Source organism: Amblyraja radiata, chromosome 2 (assembly GCF_010909765.2).
Source record: "Amblyraja radiata isolate CabotCenter1 chromosome 2, sAmbRad1.1.pri, whole genome shotgun sequence".
NCBI lineage: Eukaryota > Metazoa > Chordata > Chondrichthyes > Rajiformes > Rajidae > Amblyraja > Amblyraja radiata.
In genome coordinates this window covers 84331528-84350937 of record NC_045957.1, presented here as the reverse complement: position 1 = coordinate 84350937, position 19410 = coordinate 84331528, and the positions used below count along the sequence as shown (strand labels likewise).

Here is a 19410-nt window from a genome sequence, read left to right as displayed (position 1 = left end):
CCCTGTCCTAATCAATGGAGCTGCTGTCGAGGTGGTTAATAGCTTCAGGATCCATTTCACCAACAAATCCACCAACTTTTTATTCTACTGACAGGATGATATGGCAACAGCTCTGTTCTTGACCACCTAAACCTGCAGAGTGGTTGTCACAGCTCAGCCAATCACAGGCTCGACACTTCCTTCCATCCAATCCATCTTCATTACATGGTGCATCAAGAAGGCTGGAAGTATGCCTTCCACCCTGGCCATTCCCTTTTCTTTCTTCTTTCTGAAAGTTTGGAGATCCAGACTTCAGAACAGCTTCTTCCCCCATTGCTATATGATTCATGAACCTATCATCTCTTTTGCACCGATTTCCTGAAGGTGTTACATGTACTCTTATTCTTAACTTTATCTCATTCCATTATTTTACTTTAATATTTTGTTTTGCTTTTCTCAGCTAATGCACTACAATCTTGTACCATTCTGCTGTTTTGCACATTATTGTATTTATTGTTGTAATTATTACTGTATGTTTACTCAGCTTCATGTCATACAGCACAGAAACAGGCACTTCAGCCAAGTTTGCCATGCCGACCAAGGTGCCCCATCTACAGTAGTCCCACCTGCCCGTGTTTGGCCCATACCCCCCCTAAAGCTTTACTATTCAAGTACCTGTCCAAATGTCTTTCAAATGTTGTTATAGTTTCTGCCTCAACTACCTCCTACAGCAGCTCATTCCATATACCCACCACCCTTTGTGTGAAAAGTTGCCCCTCAGATTCCTATTAAATGTTTCCCCTCTTACCTTAAAAATACGTGTGGTTCTTGATTCCCCTACTCTGGGTAAAAGAGTACAGTACTTCTATAAGATCACCTCTCATATCCTCCTACGCCCCAAGGAGTATAGTCCTAGCCTGCCCAACCTCTTCCTATGGCTCAGGCCCTCATGCCCTGGCACCAACCTCCTAAATCTTCTCTGCATTCTTTCCAGCTTGACAACATCACACTGAATTTTGTTACACTCTGCTGTACATGACTAAACTAATCTGAACCTAGGATCAGGCTTGTTTGCATTTATGAAATCTGACTACACCACATGTTTTGCTTAAATGCTTTGTAAAGTAAGGGTTTTTTTTGCATTAGAAATTTTTATGCGACTTTTTTCGTACGAAAATAATAGTACAATTTTTCTAATGTTTCAGAAACTATTCCTGATGCATTTGAACAGCAATCAGTGCTTGGATAAATCCACAGATGCAGACAGCCAAGTGCCCACCATGAAGGATTGCAATGGAAGCCGCTCACAACAGTGGATTTTGCGCAACGTCACACTCCCTGAGGTTTTCTGATTGGTCAGCTCTGAAGATTTAATGGGCTACCTCTGTGCACCTTACTGCTAGATCTGTACTTAAAATGAACTTTCATCTTAGCAGCGAATAGGTTCCTCCTCTGAGCATGTGGACTACTTGAAGGATATTGTGAATCTGCATTCCTTCTTTGCGGTTTGAAACTACAGACTTCGGAGAAACTGTGCGCACTGATGTTTACAATGTTTCTAACTGATTTAAAAAGGGGAAGGTGGGGCTGGCAAGATTGTTTAAATCTTAGGGAATGGACTTGCACTGCTCATTAAGTAAATATGATTTAATCAAGGAAGTGGTCCTGACACATCGCCATTTTCCCGTAAGCAGCATATCATAGTAATTTAATTGCACAATTGTATTTGTATTTGTTTGAAAGTGTGGCATAGACCCCAGAAATGTTCATAAAATCACAAAATATCTTGGTTTATTTGTGGTAACCAATATTGCATCCTATCAGTGCAAGAATACAATGAACATATATCAAACATACATTTAAATCACTTTTGTATAAATACAAAATCTATTTAACTGGGACAGAATTCATGGAAAAATGAATATTACAATTATGAGGAATTTAATTTTGTGTAGATTTTTATATGTCAATGAAGAATTAACCAGTTCTGATTTACAAATTGTGAACCTTCTGTTTTGTTTGCCATGGAATTGTTTCAGTTAATTCATTCGTAATGAGGGGAAATTGAAAATTAGAGGCCACATAGAGACGGGAAATTATGGAGATGTCTTTTTATTTTCTTCACATATGTTATTTCATTTAATTTTTTCCCCTTTTATAACTTCTTGTTCAGGTTCTGTAGGCTGTTAAATTTTGTTTTTGGCTCCTTCCTGACTTCTTCTCCCTGAATTATTCGAACTGCTGCTACGAACCAGTCGAGGAGCATTTCATTAACCAGCTTCTGAAATACAGTGAATAAATGTTTCTGTATAATTCGGCTTTGTATTCTTGATGAATAATGCATTTCCTCATAATGTTAGGAGTGTGTGTGGCCTAGCTTTATCGGATGTAGATTTTTTTCCCCCCTTTTTATATATTTTGTTTTATAAACAATAAAATTCACTATATGTTCTCATCAGTGGGCTGGGCTGGTCTGGGCTGCAGCTGGGTTTTTGCAGGATGAAATCTTCATTCCGTCCACAAAACAGTTCCTGCTACTCCACTATTTGCATAACTATACTAGATTCTGTGAAATACTGGTGATTGCTTTTTCCTAATAAAAGATTTAATTGTGTTTTCTAACTACCCTTGTCAGACAGCAATAAATTATCCATTCAATACAATGCATTTCTTTCTCCATTTTATGCATTATAGACATTTTCCTGATGCAGGGTTGGAAGTGATGTGCCACAGGGATTGTTCGAACAAAGCTGGGCCTTTTGCTGTTCATCATTTATTTAAATTATTTAAGAATTCAAGGCATAGTTTATATGTTTGCAGATGACAAAATAGGAGACATTATAGACAGTGAAGTAGGGTGTCAAAAATTACAGCAGAATTTTGATCATCTAGGTAAGTGGACGAAGGAGTAGCATATGGCGTTCAATTCAGATAAGTCATAGTCTTGTATTTTGAAAAGTCAAACTAGAGTAAGACTTCTGTACAAAAGTGTACACAATCATGAGATGAATAAATCGGGTAGACCCACAGAGTCTCTTGCCCAGAATAGGGGAATCAAAAACTAGAGGACATAGGTTCAAGGAGAGTGGGGAAAGATTTAATAGGAACCTGAGGGGTATCTTTTTCATGCAAAGGGTGGTAGGTGTACGGTACGAGCTGCCGGAGGAGGTAGTTGCGGCAGGTACTATTGCAATGTTTAAGAAACATTTAGACGGGTACATGGATAGATCAGGTTTAGAGAGATGTGGACCAAATGCAGGCAGGTGGGACTAGTATAAATGGGACACGTTGGCCGGTGTGGGCAAGTTGGGCTGAAGGACCTGTTTCCACACTGTAAGACTCTATAGCTTGCACGAACAGTAGGACATTCAGGAATGTTGTGGAACAGAGGAACCTAGTATAAGTACATGCTTCCATGAAAATAGCAGCACAGGTAGACAGGTTGGAGAAAGAGGAGTTTGGAATGCTGGCCTTCATCAGTAAGAGCATTGAGTATAGGAGTTGGGTCATTTTGTTGCAGTTGTACAAGCAGTGAGGCTGCAATTGGAGTATTGTGTTCAGTTTTGATTGCCCTACTGTAGGAAAAACATCTTAAGCTGGAAAGAGTACAGAGCAGATTTACAAGAATGGTGCCAGGACTTGAGGGTGTGAGTTGTATGGAGCGGCTGGATTATTCCTCTCCCTATAACTAAGGTTGACCTTGCCAAGTTATATAAAATCATGAATGGCACAGATAAGATGAATGTACACAGTCTTTTTCCCTGGGAAGGGGAAATTAAAACTAGAGGACTAGTTTAACTTTGTTACTGTCCACAATTAGATTTAAGGGGTGAAGGGAAACAATTAAAAGGCACCCAGGAGATCACTACTTCACACATAGGGTAGTGCACATATGGAATGAGCTGCTAGAGGAAGTGGTTGAACCAGATGCGATAGCGACATAAATGGAGAGGAAAGATTTAGGGGGGCATAGGCCTAATGCAGGTAAATGTGATTGGCTTAGATCGGCGTCTTGGCCGTCATGGACAAGTTGAGCTGAAGGGCCTTTTTCCGTGCTATATGACTAAACCTTTCAGTGGCAGTCCAAGTTGACTTTTTTTTGGATATTCTCTTAAAGATTGACTGATGCAAAACCAGTGGCACAAGAAATTGCAGTCTGAAGAAGGGTCCTGAACCAATGCGTCGTCTGTTCATTTCCTTCATCTTCAACATGGTCAATAAAGATAATTGTTAACATTTCAACTGCCAACTGAATTACCCAACACTGCTTAGAAATTCAGGTGGGACTCATTGCAATATTTGAATTGTCTGTTGTACTAGTTTATTCCTTATTGTACCATTTAGGGTTAAGCAAAGAGAAAAGTGACATCAAGTAACTCAGAATTCAAATAGATTCTTGAGAAGGATGTCACTAATCCTGGAGAGGAATGATCCATTGAAACTGCATAATTCCAATGCCTGATTGTCACAGTCATATTTCTATATACCCTATTTCTGACTGTAACTCTTGATCATATACCCTATTTCTAGTTCTACAGTAACTACTGCACAGGATAGAATTCTCAATATCACTACCTTGCAGAAAGAACAGTGTATTTTAACCAAGGCTAATCTTATTCCAGAATAAAACAACATTATCTGCCTTGCCCTCATTTGTGCTATAAATACACAAGATCACTCTATTCACCCAGCTTTCTTTTCATTGTAATTGTCTTTATGAATGAGAATATACACAACTTTCTCAATGATTCCATTGATTTTAGTACTGCCCCAAAAGGTTCTACTTTCATTCAACGTAAAGTTATTGCTGAAGCAATACTAAAACTTGGTCTTAATTTTCCTTCTCTGCTTGAATAGTAGTTCAATTTATGCTCCAAATATATCTTCCACATGTTGAGCTTTATTTTAGAGCATAGCTCAAAAATTCAAAAAGGAGTGTTTTGATAGGCGTGCAGAATAAGGCTGTTTACTGGTTCTATTAGATGTTGGATTTCTCATTTTTGAAAAGTTTTATGAGGAGAAAAGGGGTTTGTTAGTAAAGGAAGTGAAATCTGAGGCTGTATATACGTGGTGAAGTCACTATAATGTCTCCGATTTCTACCCATTTGTGTCTCCGACTCGAGGCGGACCTTTCACAAGCTAAGGATGTATACCCGCCCCCACCCCTACTCCCATCTACCTTCCTGCAGAACTTACACTTTAAAAAAAAATCTGCTCTTTCCCTGAACCTGTATTGCTATATTCTGCAAAAGGACACAAAATACTGGGGTAATTCAGCAGGTAAGGCAGCATCTCTGGAAAACATGAATAGATGATACTTCAGATCGAGACCCTTTTTCAGATCTTTGTGTCATTTTGCGTATATTAACCAATATCCGCAGTATTTTTTTTCTACTATATTTTGCAATCTGTTTCCTTTCTCTTTGCACTATTTGTATACTCGTGAATGGTTCTGGTTGTAATCATGTATGGATGTTTTCACCTTAATTGCAGCCAAAACAATTTTTTTCACTATCGGTACACATTACAGTAATAAATCTATATCAATAGATGTGACAGCCATTAATGACTGACTGGTTAAGAGTACTAGTGAGGCATTGAAGCAAAACTCATTTATTTTAGGTCTGGTTCAAATTCAAAGCTCTCATATATTCATTCCTATAATTACATATATTTCTAATTATTTTTAGATCCTGTTCCTTTCTGGGCAAGGTGTCACAAATTGGTTGAATGGTATCGATGTTGATTGTGTGATTTGTTTTTTTTCCCTGAAAAGAGACTGAAGCCTTATGAGGTTATATTTTTGGAGGATTCTGAATATCTGCGTGACTTTGTCAAATAAAGTGTGTGGAATTCTACGGAGTAACTATGGAAAACAAATGTAAATCTCTTCTGGGAAGTGACATGAGAATTACCAATCTCATTTGGATTCAATTGTTTGTAATATGCATTATCCAGATTTCCCTTCAGTTTTAATGAATGTTCACTGGCATGACTTAAAATGCCACTTATACAAGACCATCGATTACTTCCTTATTAGCTCTGATTCGTGTTTTACAAAGAGAAATGTAGCAGCATAATTTACTGCATCCTGGAATCAGTTACGTTAAAGGAAGCATAAAATTGTGTGCTTCCTTTCTGGTAGCTACTCTTCTACAATCTCCTTTGAGAAATATGTGTTTGGTTTCTATGTACTGAATAAGTCTAACTACACAGCATGTTGTTTAAGAAGGAACTGCAGATGCTGGAAAATTGAAGGTACACAAAAATGCTGGAGAAACTCAGCGGGTGCGGCAGCACCTATGGAGCGAAGGAAATGGGCAACGTTTCGGGCTTATTTTGTGTTAAGTCACAATTAATTTGGGGATGGTTTGGATAAGCCAATAACCATTTGGGGCATGCGACCTGGATAACTACACATCGCCTTAACCAATATGGCAATTCAACATATATCCAGTGTAGCCAGATCACGTGTCTGATGCTGGCAGTATTGCACCCCTCAGTATCTGTCCTTCCCAAAAACTGATGATGCAAAAGTGCACTTTTGGGGGCTATTTTGCCTGTGCAACTCTCTAAAGGAGAGTTTTGAATGTATTGCTTTATTTCTCTGAGTGTTTCCTCTTAACACTCCCCTGTCAGATACTCCTTTAACCTTGGTAATATTTAAAAGTGCCTAATTAATTCAGTACATTATCAAATCTGATCCTTAACCTGTTGACTTGTTGGACATTCCTGTATAAAATATTTGAAGATAATATTTTCAGGCAATGTAAATCTAGCAGGTTTTACCGGCATGGTGACGCATTAATAGTGTTGCTACCTTACAGCGATTGCAGCGCCCAAGACCCGAGTTCGATCCCGACTACGGGTGCTGTATATATGGAGTTTGTATGTTCTCCCTGTGACCGCGTGGGTTTTCACTGAGATCTTCGGTTTCCTCCCCACACTCCAAAGACATACAGGTATGTAGGTTAATTGGCTTGCTAAATGTAAAAATAAAATGACCCTAGTGTGTTGTGTGTGGGATAGTGTTAATGTGCGGGGATCGCTGGTCGGCACAGACTCAGTGGGCCGAAGGTCCTGTTTCCGCACTGTATCTCTAAACTAAAACTAAACTTGGGATGAGCAGGCTCTGATGCAATTTTACACCATAATGGGAGAATAATCTCTTTAAAATGGTTCTGGGAAAATAAATATTTTGCCCTATTTTGGGAATTAATTTTATTCAGTTGACTGGGTTTATATGAAATGTGTCAGTAGTAATATGCTGTTCCAAAATTCTGTCTTTGTACTTAATGCCTTACTGGATCCCTCTGTCACTATCTTGGCACATCAAGCTAAAATGTGATTCATGTTTAGAAGTTAATTGATATACAGTAAACCTAATGAAAGTTTATGTGCTGCTGTACCATTATTGGACATTTTCTGGGTGTATCAATAAAACGTTTGCATATTTCACATCCTTTTCAAATGAACAAAGTCAAACTGTGGCCACGACTGGGCTTGTGAAATTTTGATCAGGGTAAAGCCACATATTTAAGTCATTTAGGTATTTAGTGCTAACTTGTTCCATTTTGTTGATGAATGCAAGTATTGTTTTATGGGATCATATCAGAAGCTTCCACAGTGAGTCTTTTCTGACTGCCTTTCCTATCTTAATCAGTCACCAACTAAGTCAGTGCCATTAGATCTATCAAATCATTGCTCCATAACTTTGGTGGGAAATGCAAGTATCACTAAACTAAAAGTAGATGCTGGATTCTATGCCACCTGGTGTAACTGAGAAGATAATATAGCTACGTAATTTATCAGAACTAACATCCAAAAAGTTAAGTAAAATGTGTACATTATTGTGTGACAGTGATTTCTTAGACAAGTATCTTATGGTTTCTTTGATTTGAGATTATTAAGGACAAGCATCAAATATTCTGCTCTTTCTTCAATACAAGTGCTGTTTTGAAAATCTATAGCCTTCCTTGGGGTTGTTAGTTCTTTGCTCACAAAGAAGTCCCTTCACTGCAATTTCTCTTGCCTATATAACAGATTGTTACCTGGAAGCTGCAGAAAATAATTATAAGAATGCCATGCCCTTGGGATGTGTATCTAATTATCTCCCATTAAAGATGCATTGTAAATCATATCTCTTTTGACAGCTAGTTCTCAAGGTGTAATAATCGGAAATAAGGCCAGGAATACTGGAAATGTTCAGCAAGACAAACCATCTGGCTGCCTTGCAGGTGAATTATTATACTGTGGCCAGTTAGTGGTTCAACTGCAGGACATGCAATTTGAAAGGTCGATGGGGCAGAATTGTGTGTCAGAAGATAAGATTTTTGTGGAATTAGGAAATGTTAGAAAACAAGCATGGGTTTAACATGCTGGGACGGAGGCGGGGTGGAATGAATAACGGGAATAACTGATATAGGACGGAGACCAAGTGCAGCTGATGTTTGAATTCTGGAATGTACTGATTGAGTGGGTGGTAAAAACAGAGATTTTCATGGCAATTTCAAAGTATCTAGATGAGCACTTGAATTGTCAATATGTAGAAGGCAATGAATTAAGTCCTGGCAAATAGGATTAGTATAGATGTGTACTTGATGGTCAACATGGTTAAAGGTATTCCCCAACTAAAGTAGCGCAGTGATGCTGCCAGGAGGACCCATTTTTTTAGTCCTGAAATCCAGACATTTCCTGTGGGTACTCCCCTGGATGTCCTGTCACTACCCAAATACATGTATCTCGTAGGTTAGATGGTCAATGTTGTAACACAATGTAAGAGTTGTACCAAAGCTTATTTTGATCAGTTATGTGTCCATTTTATATGGTTAGAAGCACATTGGAAGGGTAGCCTCAATAGAGATGTAAAATTCATAGTGGGATCTGATTTAAATTATGCAACTGTAGGTTATGGATTGACTGTCCGATCTATATAGGCTTTACTCCAACGAGCTTCCAAAACTCCCCAATTATATTGCTACTCTTTCACTGCTTTTTGTATCTTGAATTGAATTGAATAAATGTTATTAGCCAAATATGTATACATACAAGGAATTTGCCTTGGTGCTTTGCTTGCAAGTAACAACACGATATACAGTTAACAATTAAAAATAAAACATTATAATTTAAACATATGAAGAATGAAATAAAATACCAGAGCACAAAGAGGCTAGACTTTTGGCTGTTGAGTAGAGCTACTGCTCGTGGAAAAAAGCTGTTTTTATGTCTGGCTGTGGCGGCTTTGACAGTCCGGAGTCGCCTTCCAGAGGGAAGTGCTTCAAAGTGTTTGTGGCCCGGGTGAGAGATGATCTTACCCGCTCGCTTCCTGGCCCTTTCAGTGTACAAATCTTTGATTTTTTTTCTTGCATGTTTTAAAACAATATTCATGTGCCAGTCTACAACTTGTAGATCAAATTCTGCTGAGGTCATGTCTTATCATCATAAGGACAATTTAGGAAATTAACCTTCCAGAGAGAAACAGCATTTCAACCCAAAGATCATCCTGAAATTTTCTGAAATTTAAGAATAATTCCTGAGATATTGTCTGCAAGGACAATATGGTTCTTTTATTCTTGTATTTACCAGATGTAACATTAGTTCAGGATGAAGGGTAAAAGGTTGAAAGAGGAACTCTGTAGATGCTGGAAACCAAAAACAAAACCAGAAAATACTGGAGATATTCAGCAGGTCAGGCCCCATGCCTGCAGGAAGAAAATCAGTCAATATTTTGGTCAAAGATCATTTGTTAGAATAGAGGCCAGACAATTGCAAATCGTTGGTGATGTCAGAGGGTGTTGGGGGTTATGGGGAGAAGGCAGGAGAATGGGGTTAGGAGTGAGAGATAGAGCCATCAGCTCTAGTCCTTACGTGGAGCTCAGAGAAGCAGCAAGCGGAAGCAGAGAGAAGAGACAATTGGCTTGAAAATCCATGAGAAACAAGGTGAGTAACGGGGAAAGACAGTTTAAAAAGAGCGGCAAGCCCCAGGTGTAGGTAATTTACTAATTAGCCCTAAAGTAATTAATTAGGTAAGAGAATAAAAACGAGGTGCAGCTGTAGCAGAGCGGCCTTGTTGGGAGTGGCCTGGCTGAGGGGAAGTGCCTTGGTGAGTATAGTGTGTGTTTGGCTCCAGAGTCTTTGGCGAGGAGACTGAGGCAAGGAGGCTACACTTGATTCGAAATCTGTCATTTTTTTTTGTCCGTTGAAGAAATGGCTGGTAAGTTGGTGCAGTGTGCTTTCTGCAGGATGTGGGAAGTTGGGGACACTGCTGGTACTTCTGGAAACTACACCTGTGGAAATTGTGGCCAGGTGCAGTTCCTGAATGAACGTGTTGGGGAACTGGAGCAGCAGTTGGATGACAGGGCCATCTGGGTAAACGAGAATTTCCTGGACACGACCTACAGTGAGATTGTCACACCAAGGATATCGGAACAGAGAAGGCGGCTGACTGGAAAAAGAGGAGTAAACGTGGAGTGCAGGAGACCCTGGTGGCTGTACCTACTGAAAACAGGTACACCCCCTCGGAAGCGGATGACACAACAATATTGAGTGGTAACCAGGGCTGTGATTCCAACCCCGGTGCTGAGGCTCAATGGGGAAGAATGACGTCAGGCAGAGCCGTAGTGGTGGGAGGCTCCATCATCAGAGGTGCGGATAGGAGATTCGGCGGCAACAGGTGAGACTCCAGGATGGTGTGTTGCCTCCCTGGTGCCTGGGTCCAGGACATCTCGGAGCGGCTGCACGGCATCCTCAAGAGTGAGGGGGAGCAGCTGGAGGTTGTTGTGCATGTTGGTACGAATGATATAGATGGGAAGAGGTAGGAGGTTCTGCAACATGAGTTTAGGGAATTGGGTAGAAGACTGAAAAGCAGGACCAGCAGGGTAGTGATCTCAGGATTGCTTCCAGTACCTCGTGCTAGTGAAGGTAATAAGAAGATAGAGGATATGAATGTATGGCTGAGGTGTTGGTGCACCGGGCAGTGATTTGAATTTCTGGATCATTGGGATCTCTTCCGGTGACTTGTATGAAAGGGACGGGTTGCACCTAAACTACAGAGGGACCAACATCCTAGCGGGAAGGTTTGCTAATGCTACACGGGAGGGTTTAAACTAGATTAGCAGGGGGGTTGGATCTCATGCAGGACAGAGGCACAAGAGAGGCTAGAAGGTGGTGTGGGTTAGGTTAATAGACAGAATAGGCAAATGGCCGGAGAGCGAGGAAGGAGGGTTGGTTTAAACGGCACATATTTTAATACAAGGGGCCTGACGGGTGAGGCAGATGAGCTTAGGGCATGGATAGGTACGAGCAACTGGGACGTTATAGCCATGACTGAAACCTGGTTAAGGGAGGGGCAGGACTGGCAGCTCAATGTTGCGGGTTACAGGAGCTTCAGGAGAGACGGGTGAGAAAAAAGAGGAAGGGGAGTTGCAGTGTTCGTTAAGGAGGATGTCACAGCTGTGTTCAGCAGTGACATTACGAATGGTTCATCTAGTGAGGTTATATGGGTGGAGCTGAGGACCAAGAAAGGGATGATCACCTTGTTGGGGGTGTACTACAGAACCCTAAATAGTCAATGGGAATTAGAAGAACAAATATGCTAGGAGATTGCAGACACCTGCAGGTCATGTCAACTTTCCCAATATAGACTGGGAAAATCATAGCGTGGTTTAGATGGGGTGCAATTCCTCAAAAGTGTTCAGGAGAACTTTCTTAAACAGTATGTGGAGGCCCCCACATGTGAGAGGGCAACATTGGATCTGGTATTGGGAAGGGTAAGTTAATGAAGTGTGTGTGGAGGAGCCTTTTGGGACAAGTGACCACAGTTCGATTAGGTTTAAGATAGTTATGGATCGGGACGGAGAGGGTCCATGTGTTAAAATTCTCAACTTGGGTCAGGCTAACTTTGAGGGTATGAGAGAAGGTCTCGCTCAAGTTGACTGGAGCAGGTTATTTGAAGGAATAGGAACATCGGCCAAGTGGGATGATTTTTAAATTGTACTGAAGAGAGCTGTACGTCCCCGTTAGAGTGAAGGGTAAAGCAGGCAAACGTAAGGAAGCTTGGTTAGTGAGGGAAATTGAGACTCAAAAGCAAGAAGGATGCATGGGTCAGGTATAGGCAGCTAGGATCAAGTGCATCCTTAGAGGAGTTTCGGGGTCTAAGGAGCAAACTAAAAAGGAGATGAGAAGGGTAAAAATGGGCCAAATAGCTCTGGCTGGGAAACATAAAAGACAATCCCAAAAGATTTTATAAATACATAAGGGGGAAAAGGGTAATTAGAGAGAGAGAGAGAGAGAGAGAGAGAGAATGAGACCTCTCAGGAATAAAAACGGTCACCTCTGTGGAGCCACAGGAGATGGGCAAGGTCCACAATGAGTATTTCTCCTCCGTATTTACCGAGGAGAAAGACAGTAGGACGGAGGAAATTGGAGTAGTCACTGTAAGTGTCTTGAGAGCAGTCAGGGTTACCGTCGATGTACTGAAGGTACTGTTGTGTTTGAAGGTAGACAAATCTCCAGGGCCTGATCAGATATATCCAAGGACATTGCGGTAAACTAGAGAGGAAATTGCGGGAGCCCTGGTTGAAGTTAGGAGATCTTATAGAGGTATACAAAATCATGAGAGGAATAGATCGGGCAGAGTAGGGGACCAGAGGACACAGGTTCAAGGTGAAGGGGAATAGATTTAATAGGAATCAGAGGGGTAACTTTTTCACACAGAGGATAGTGGGGGTAAGGAACAAGCTTCTAGAGGAGGGAGTTGAGCCTGGGACTATCCCATCATTTATGAAACAGTTGAACAGGTACATGGATAGGACAGGTCTGGAGGATTATGAACCAGGCGCAGGCAAGTGGGACTCGGGTAGCTGGAACATTGTTGGCCAGTGTGGGCGAGTTGGGCCGAAGGGCCTGTTTCCACACTGTATCACACTATGACTATGATTGAATGGTGGAGTAGGTTTGATGGGCCGAATGACCTAATTTTGCTCTGATTACTTAAGACCTTATGAGATACAAGGAACAACAGATGCTGGAATCTTGAGTAAAACACAAAGTGCTGGAGTAACTCAGTGAATCAGGCGGTATCTGTGGAGGGGAAGGATAGGGGCTGAAAGGGTCCTGACCTGAAACGTCACTTGTCCATTCCCTCCACTGCTGCTGCCTGACCCACTGAGTTGCAACAGCACTTTGTGTTTTGTTCAATTGGAAATAGTTGGTAGGATGAAAATTACTATAACTAAATGTTTTACACCTGTATATTACCATCCACTCTTGTAGATTGGTTACAGTGGTCATAAAAAAGAATGGTATTACTAATAATTATCGTTGTTTTTCTATTAGTCAAACTGCTCATGAGCTTTCGGACTAAGTATTCAAAATGATGCATCTGCTAAATGTTAAGGAATTAATTATTGCTAATTGGTTTTGTGACAATAGTAAACAAAAATGGTGATTTCCCCAGAAATGGGAAATAATTTTGCTGAAGTGGATGCAAATGTTCTCTTAGTAGATACTGACCAATATTCCAGATTTTGAGTATTAGTTTGCTCTCAATTCAGCTGCCAAACACATGGACTTAAATATTTTGTTCTTGGTTGTTCGCTAATTCATTTGAAAAGAGAGTATAATTAAGGCTATGGGCCTCATAATTCATCAAAGAGAACATCTTCAAGGTTTCAAGGTCAGTTTGTTGTCACATGTACTAGTTAAGGTACAGTGAAATTTGAGTTATCAAAACCACAAATAGTTCACATCACTTGTAAAGTTGTACAAGTCAGAAATATTAGGAGTATGACTATAGCTTAATATGAAATAAAGTGAGTATAGTTTCTGCTATGGTTTTAGATGTATGTTAGCAGCAACTGAGGTAATAACAGAAGACTGATGGGAGAAACCTGCAACTTTCACACAGTAATGAATTTGCTGATGTAAAATGGAAATTCAAACCAAGCTTTGGGCTGTGTTACTCACTGGTTTGTATGAAAAAGCATGGTTTAATTAAGATAAGCCAATTGTCCAAGGGCTGATGACATGGAGGTCTCCAGTGAGTACACTGTATGCATATGATTATTTTCTAGTTGATTTTCTTTAAGCTAATTTTCCAAAAAGGAATGTTCCATGAGTTTATGATCTAAGGATTTTTTACAGCTGACTAAAAAAAGCCTTAGGCCCATTCTATGATATTGAATTTGTTCATAAATCGTTAGCTTGATGAACATGATATGATTTTTTTTTTATTCTTAGGAAATTAACTTCATCACAAACCTACTTTTTTTTTAAAGTTTAGAGATACAGCGTGGAAACAGGCCCTTCGGCCCACCGAGTCCGCACCGACCAGCGATCCTTGCACATTAACACTATCCTACACACACTGGGGACAATTTACACTTATACCAAGCCAATTAACCTACAAACCTGTACGCCTTTGGGGTGTGGGAATAAACCAAAGCTCTCGGAGAAAACCCATGTGGTCACGGGGAGAACGTAGAAACTCTGTATTCAGGAGCTCCCGTAGTCAGGATCGAACCCAGGTCTCTGGTGCCGCAAGTGCTGTAAGGCAGCAACTCTACCGCTGCGCCACCGTGCCGTACATTGCCACAGTGCCGCCTGTAGATTACAGCAGGGAAGCTCAAGCCAAATGTTAGGATTTATTGCTCCAGCATCATTCAATGTTAGGGCCACTGCCAAATATTCGAAAATGAGTGGTTGATGAGACGCTAGGTGGGAAAGCACTGCCAGATTTTTTATTGGTAAGTTTCCTCTCCAAGTAGTTCAATATTTTAACTGACATCCGAAGAGACATCTATGCACAATTCCAATTACCTGCATTTCTGGCTATGATCATGTCTGTGTGTGTGTACATGAGATATAAACAAGTGTTGTATAGAGAGAAAGAGAGAGAGTGATTGAATGAGTGACTGCATGAGTATTGGAGAGAGTGTTGGACTGGCTCACTTCCAAAGGTACTAATACAATGTTACATTGATACTTCCTCAATAAAGATGTAGGTGCCTGAGCTGAACATGCTTTGACTGTGGAGGTGATGACCACAGAAGGTGCACTGTTTTATTTGTGCTCCTTGTTGCCTCGCATGCCTACAGCATGCATTATCTGTACTGTTCCTACAAGGAGCATATATCAGCAATGAATCCAACATTGTAAGTGTCTGGCGCCACTCAAAGCTACCCTGCGCCTCTAAAAAAAGAAAGTCGGCTGTGCAGAGTGTCCAAAGGAGAAAATGACAGGGAGATCAGGCTCCAGTATTTTCCGATGCTGTGATGCATGTCTTAGTGCAGGGGCTGCAAAATTGAATAGACGTCCTGCATTCATTTGGGCTGAACCATCTCCAGGGCAAACGCCATGGAGACAGGGAGAAGTCACCTTGGTGAGGAGCTTCAAAAGGTTTATGACCACAAGCGGTTAAGGTCAGTGACAATTTTCAAATGCCAGATTTAAACGTAGATGCCTAACATCATTGCATCACTCAATTGAGTGATTTCTAAGAATTATGTCTCAGACCTAAAATCTACAATGCCATGCTGCATCCTCACAAATTACACTACAGCAATTGGTGGCAACCTTGGATTTAATTGGGGAGGCAATGAATGAACACAGCAATTAATAGTGTGCATCAAAGCTGGGAGGGAGATTTCCCTCAGCTCATCATACATGATACATGCATGCATATTCCCACTTCAAACCTGAGCACTGACGAACACTCTTTAACTGTGAAAGAAATGATACCAGATATGATACCACTGAATTGATTCAAGAAATGACATATTGCTCAAGAAATCAAAAAAACTCAGAAAACCTGTGAAAAGTTACAGCTGTAAATACAGTGTACAAATGAATCACCTTTTATTAAAAAGTGTTTACATTTATGACATGCATGTTAATACTGTTTAACTGTTATTCCCTCTAATTATGTGCCACTGTTTCCTACAAGAGAGGAAATACATCAGTGAGTGTCAGGCAATGCATTTGATGTGTTGACGGTTGAATTTCTGGCACAGTGTGCAAGACACATGTGGTGCTATTTGTAGTGTTATTTGGGAGGATGCAGCACAGCATTGTACATATTAGATCTGTCCTGATTCCTAGATTTTATTGACAATTGAGCGATGCAATGATGTTAGGCATCTGTGGACGACAGATGGCACAATGGGCTAAGTGTTCGGCTGGCAACCGGAAGGTAGCTGGTTCGAATCCCGCTTGGAGTGCATACTGTCGTTGTGTCCTTGGGCAAGACACTTCACCCACCTTTGCCTGTGTGTGTCCTTGGGCAAGACACTTCACCCACCTTTGCCTGTCTGTATGGAAGTAATTGTGTGAAGCACTTTGGGGTCAATGCAAGTTGACTAAAAATGTGCTATATAAATAAAGACATTATTATTATTATTATTATCTACTTGTTTAAATCTGGCATTCGAAAATTTTCCTAAAACATGTGCAACTGATTTATTCAGTACACTGCATGTGTGCATACATCTTACATGTCATAAATTTAAACACTATATTGGGTTCCTTTTTTAAAAAAAGGCGATTCTTTTGTACACTGTATTTACAGCTGTAACTTTTCACAGGTTTTCTGAGTTTTGATTTTTATGAGCAATATGCCATTCCTTGAATCAATTCAGTCGTGACTGATATCATTTCTTTCACAGTATCCACTGGGTCAACTTCCCTCTCTTTTCAATTCTACTCAACCCGCAACTTTCCTCCCGCTTTTCCTCCCTATTTGGGGCGGCCCGGTGGTGCAGCGGTAGAGTTTCTGCCTTACTGCGCTTTCAGCGCCCGAGTTCGATCCCGACTATGGCTGCTGTCTGTACGGAGTTTGTACGTTCTCCCCGTTACCTCGTGGGCTTTCTCCGAGATCTTCGGTTTCCTCCCACGCTCCAAAGACGTACAGGTTTGTACGTTAATTGGCTTGGGTTTGTATACTTGGTATAAGTATAAAATAAATATTGTCCCTAGTGTGTGTGTGTGTGTGTAGACTTGTGTTAATGTGCGGGGATCGCTGGTCGGTATGGACTTGGTGGGCCGAAGTGCATGTTTCTGCGCAGTATCTCTAAACTAAACTAAACTTTTACACTCACCGGCCTCTCTCTCTTTTTCTCCAGAGCTGATCCTGACAAAACTACCAGGGTTTCGAGCTGAAGTCTGTTTCCCATAGTAATGGCCATCAGTGGGCCAGGGTCAGATTGCCTTCATTCATCAATATTGAACAATGAAATCTGATGAGGCAGTGGCAGTCAGCAAGGCCCAGAAGTAGATGTGTGGCAATAAAAACTGGTGTCTTGTTTGGTCTTGGGGGGCCTGGCAGAATCCAGGGTTCGGCAGCAGGTTCAGTGGAAACTGATGTATGGGCCAATTGTTCCCAGCTGCATGTAGCTCTGGAGTATTTTTTGGAAAAATTTCTGGCAATTATTTTCCTGTTAGTGCACTAAATTAAGGTTTAAAAAAAAACAAAACATGTTGATATGCAACTGTGTGAATTGTGACTGTCCTAAACATTAATGTATCACCTCACTATGACACCATCATCCCTTGTAAACAATTATTTTCAAATAAATAGCTGCAGCTGAAATATGGTATAGCCATTAGAATTCTTGGAGTATTGCAGGCAGTTGTCACCCCAATACAGTAAGGATGTGGAGGCTTTGGAATGGGTGTAGATGAGGTTTAAAAAAAAAAATGATGCCTGGATTAGTGGGTGGGGTTGGGAGAGGCTGGGCTGACTTGGTTTACTATCTCTGACAGTGGAGGTTGAGGGGAGACCTGATAGAAGGATATAAAATGATGAGAGGCATATATAAGTGGACAGTCAGAGCCTTTTTCCCCAGGATGGAAATATCTAATACTAAGTGAGTTGTGTGGGGCAAGGTTTTTTTACAGAGTATTGAGCTCCTGGAATGCGGTGTAGTTTGGTGATGGGGACAGATACGACAATAACCACGATAATGGTCTGAGCCTTTTGGATAGGCACACGGATATGCAGGGAATAGAAGGACATCGATTATATGCAAGCGGATAAGAGTTGGTCTTGGCAACATGTTTGGCACAGACATTGTGGACCGAAGGCTCTGTCCTGGGGTGTGTTCTAGCTGTGGATAATCTTCGTCATAATTTATTGTTTTTGAATAATCCATTAGACCTGAAGCCTTTACAATAACCTTTACCCCGTTGGAGCTATTCACAATGATCTTTGCCAGCGGATTTCAAAGATTACACCTACTACTGGTGTGTTAAAGAATCACTTGGCAATATATCAAAATATTGCGTATATCATAGAGAGCATGTATACAAGAGTTCTTTACTTAAATAATTTTAAATGTTCTGAATTAATTTTAAGAGCTATGAAATTTTCTGTACTTGTGTCAGAAGCGGCAATTTTGTGACTGGCAACTATTGAGTGTTATCACATAGTCTTTTCGTCAGTTTAATGCAAATCAATTGAACGAAGGACATTATTATCTGAGTAACTGGGGCGAACATTTCATAATAGGATGCGTTATATCATATCGTGAAATCTGGAACAGAATGCCCACATATCACCTTCTGACATAGAGTTTCATTCACCAAGAGACCTCCAAAACTTCTTACATTTCTTTGTTATTCGAGTTACCACACAAACATGATTCTGACTCTTCAGTAATACTTTAGTTATTGGAGGTAACCCATTCTCTCTATAACACTTTAATATAGTTTTTGGCCTTGGGGAAAATTGCCTTTTGATATTCAAACAACCAAACATTTGTTCAGCAGCTGTAATTTCGATCCTGCCCTTTAACCATGCATGAATTCTATAGAGAAGCTGCCAGGTAGTCTTAATTGCCCTATCTCTGTACTCTTTTAAGATGTTCTGTCAAACTAGCTGGTTGGCCAGGTTTTTAGGCACCTTTCATAATTTCTCAACATGTGGCTTTGATACGAGTGCAGAGTGTGTTAGGATGTTTTACAAGGTTGAATGAGCAAGTTACTGTTATTGATTGAAGGTAAGAGGCAGATCTAGAGATCATTGTTTGGGAAATGCACATGCCAACTTGGCCTTGAGTTACTGTATTGGCAAAGTAATACTGCATGCATAGCTCTCACGAGCCAGAGTTTACAGAGTAGACAGATTGTGATGTCAATCAGTTGCAGCACTGCTAAAGCTTGGATATGAACAAAATATTTAATGGCATGTATTCAACTCGACAAAACCTCAATGTCCTGCACATCTCCATTAAACGTTTCCCCTTTCACCTTATAGCTATGCCCTCTGGTCAGGGAGACATAGAGTGTGGAAACAAACCTTTTGGCTCAACTTGCCCACACCAGCCAACATGTGCTATCTACACAAACCCCAGCTGCCTGCATTTGGCCCATATCCCGCTAAACATAGAAATGTAGAAAATAGGTGCAGGAGGAGGCCATTCAGCCCTTCGAGCCAGC

The 19410-nt window shown here is 40.8% G+C and overlaps 1 protein-coding gene across 1 annotated transcript in view; it reads left to right on the top strand.

The window, feature by feature from the left end:
• galnt1 (polypeptide N-acetylgalactosaminyltransferase 1) overlaps positions 1-2586 on the top strand; it is an 81267-nt gene extending 78681 nt beyond the window's left edge. Inside the window, exon 12 of the mRNA XM_033049545.1 lies at positions 1185-2586. Coding sequence (XP_032905436.1) covers positions 1185-1331 — 147 coding nt within the window. The 3' untranslated portion in view covers positions 1332-2586. The remainder of the gene's footprint in view (positions 1-1184) is intronic.
• The last annotated feature ends 16824 nt before the right edge of the window (positions 2587-19410 follow it).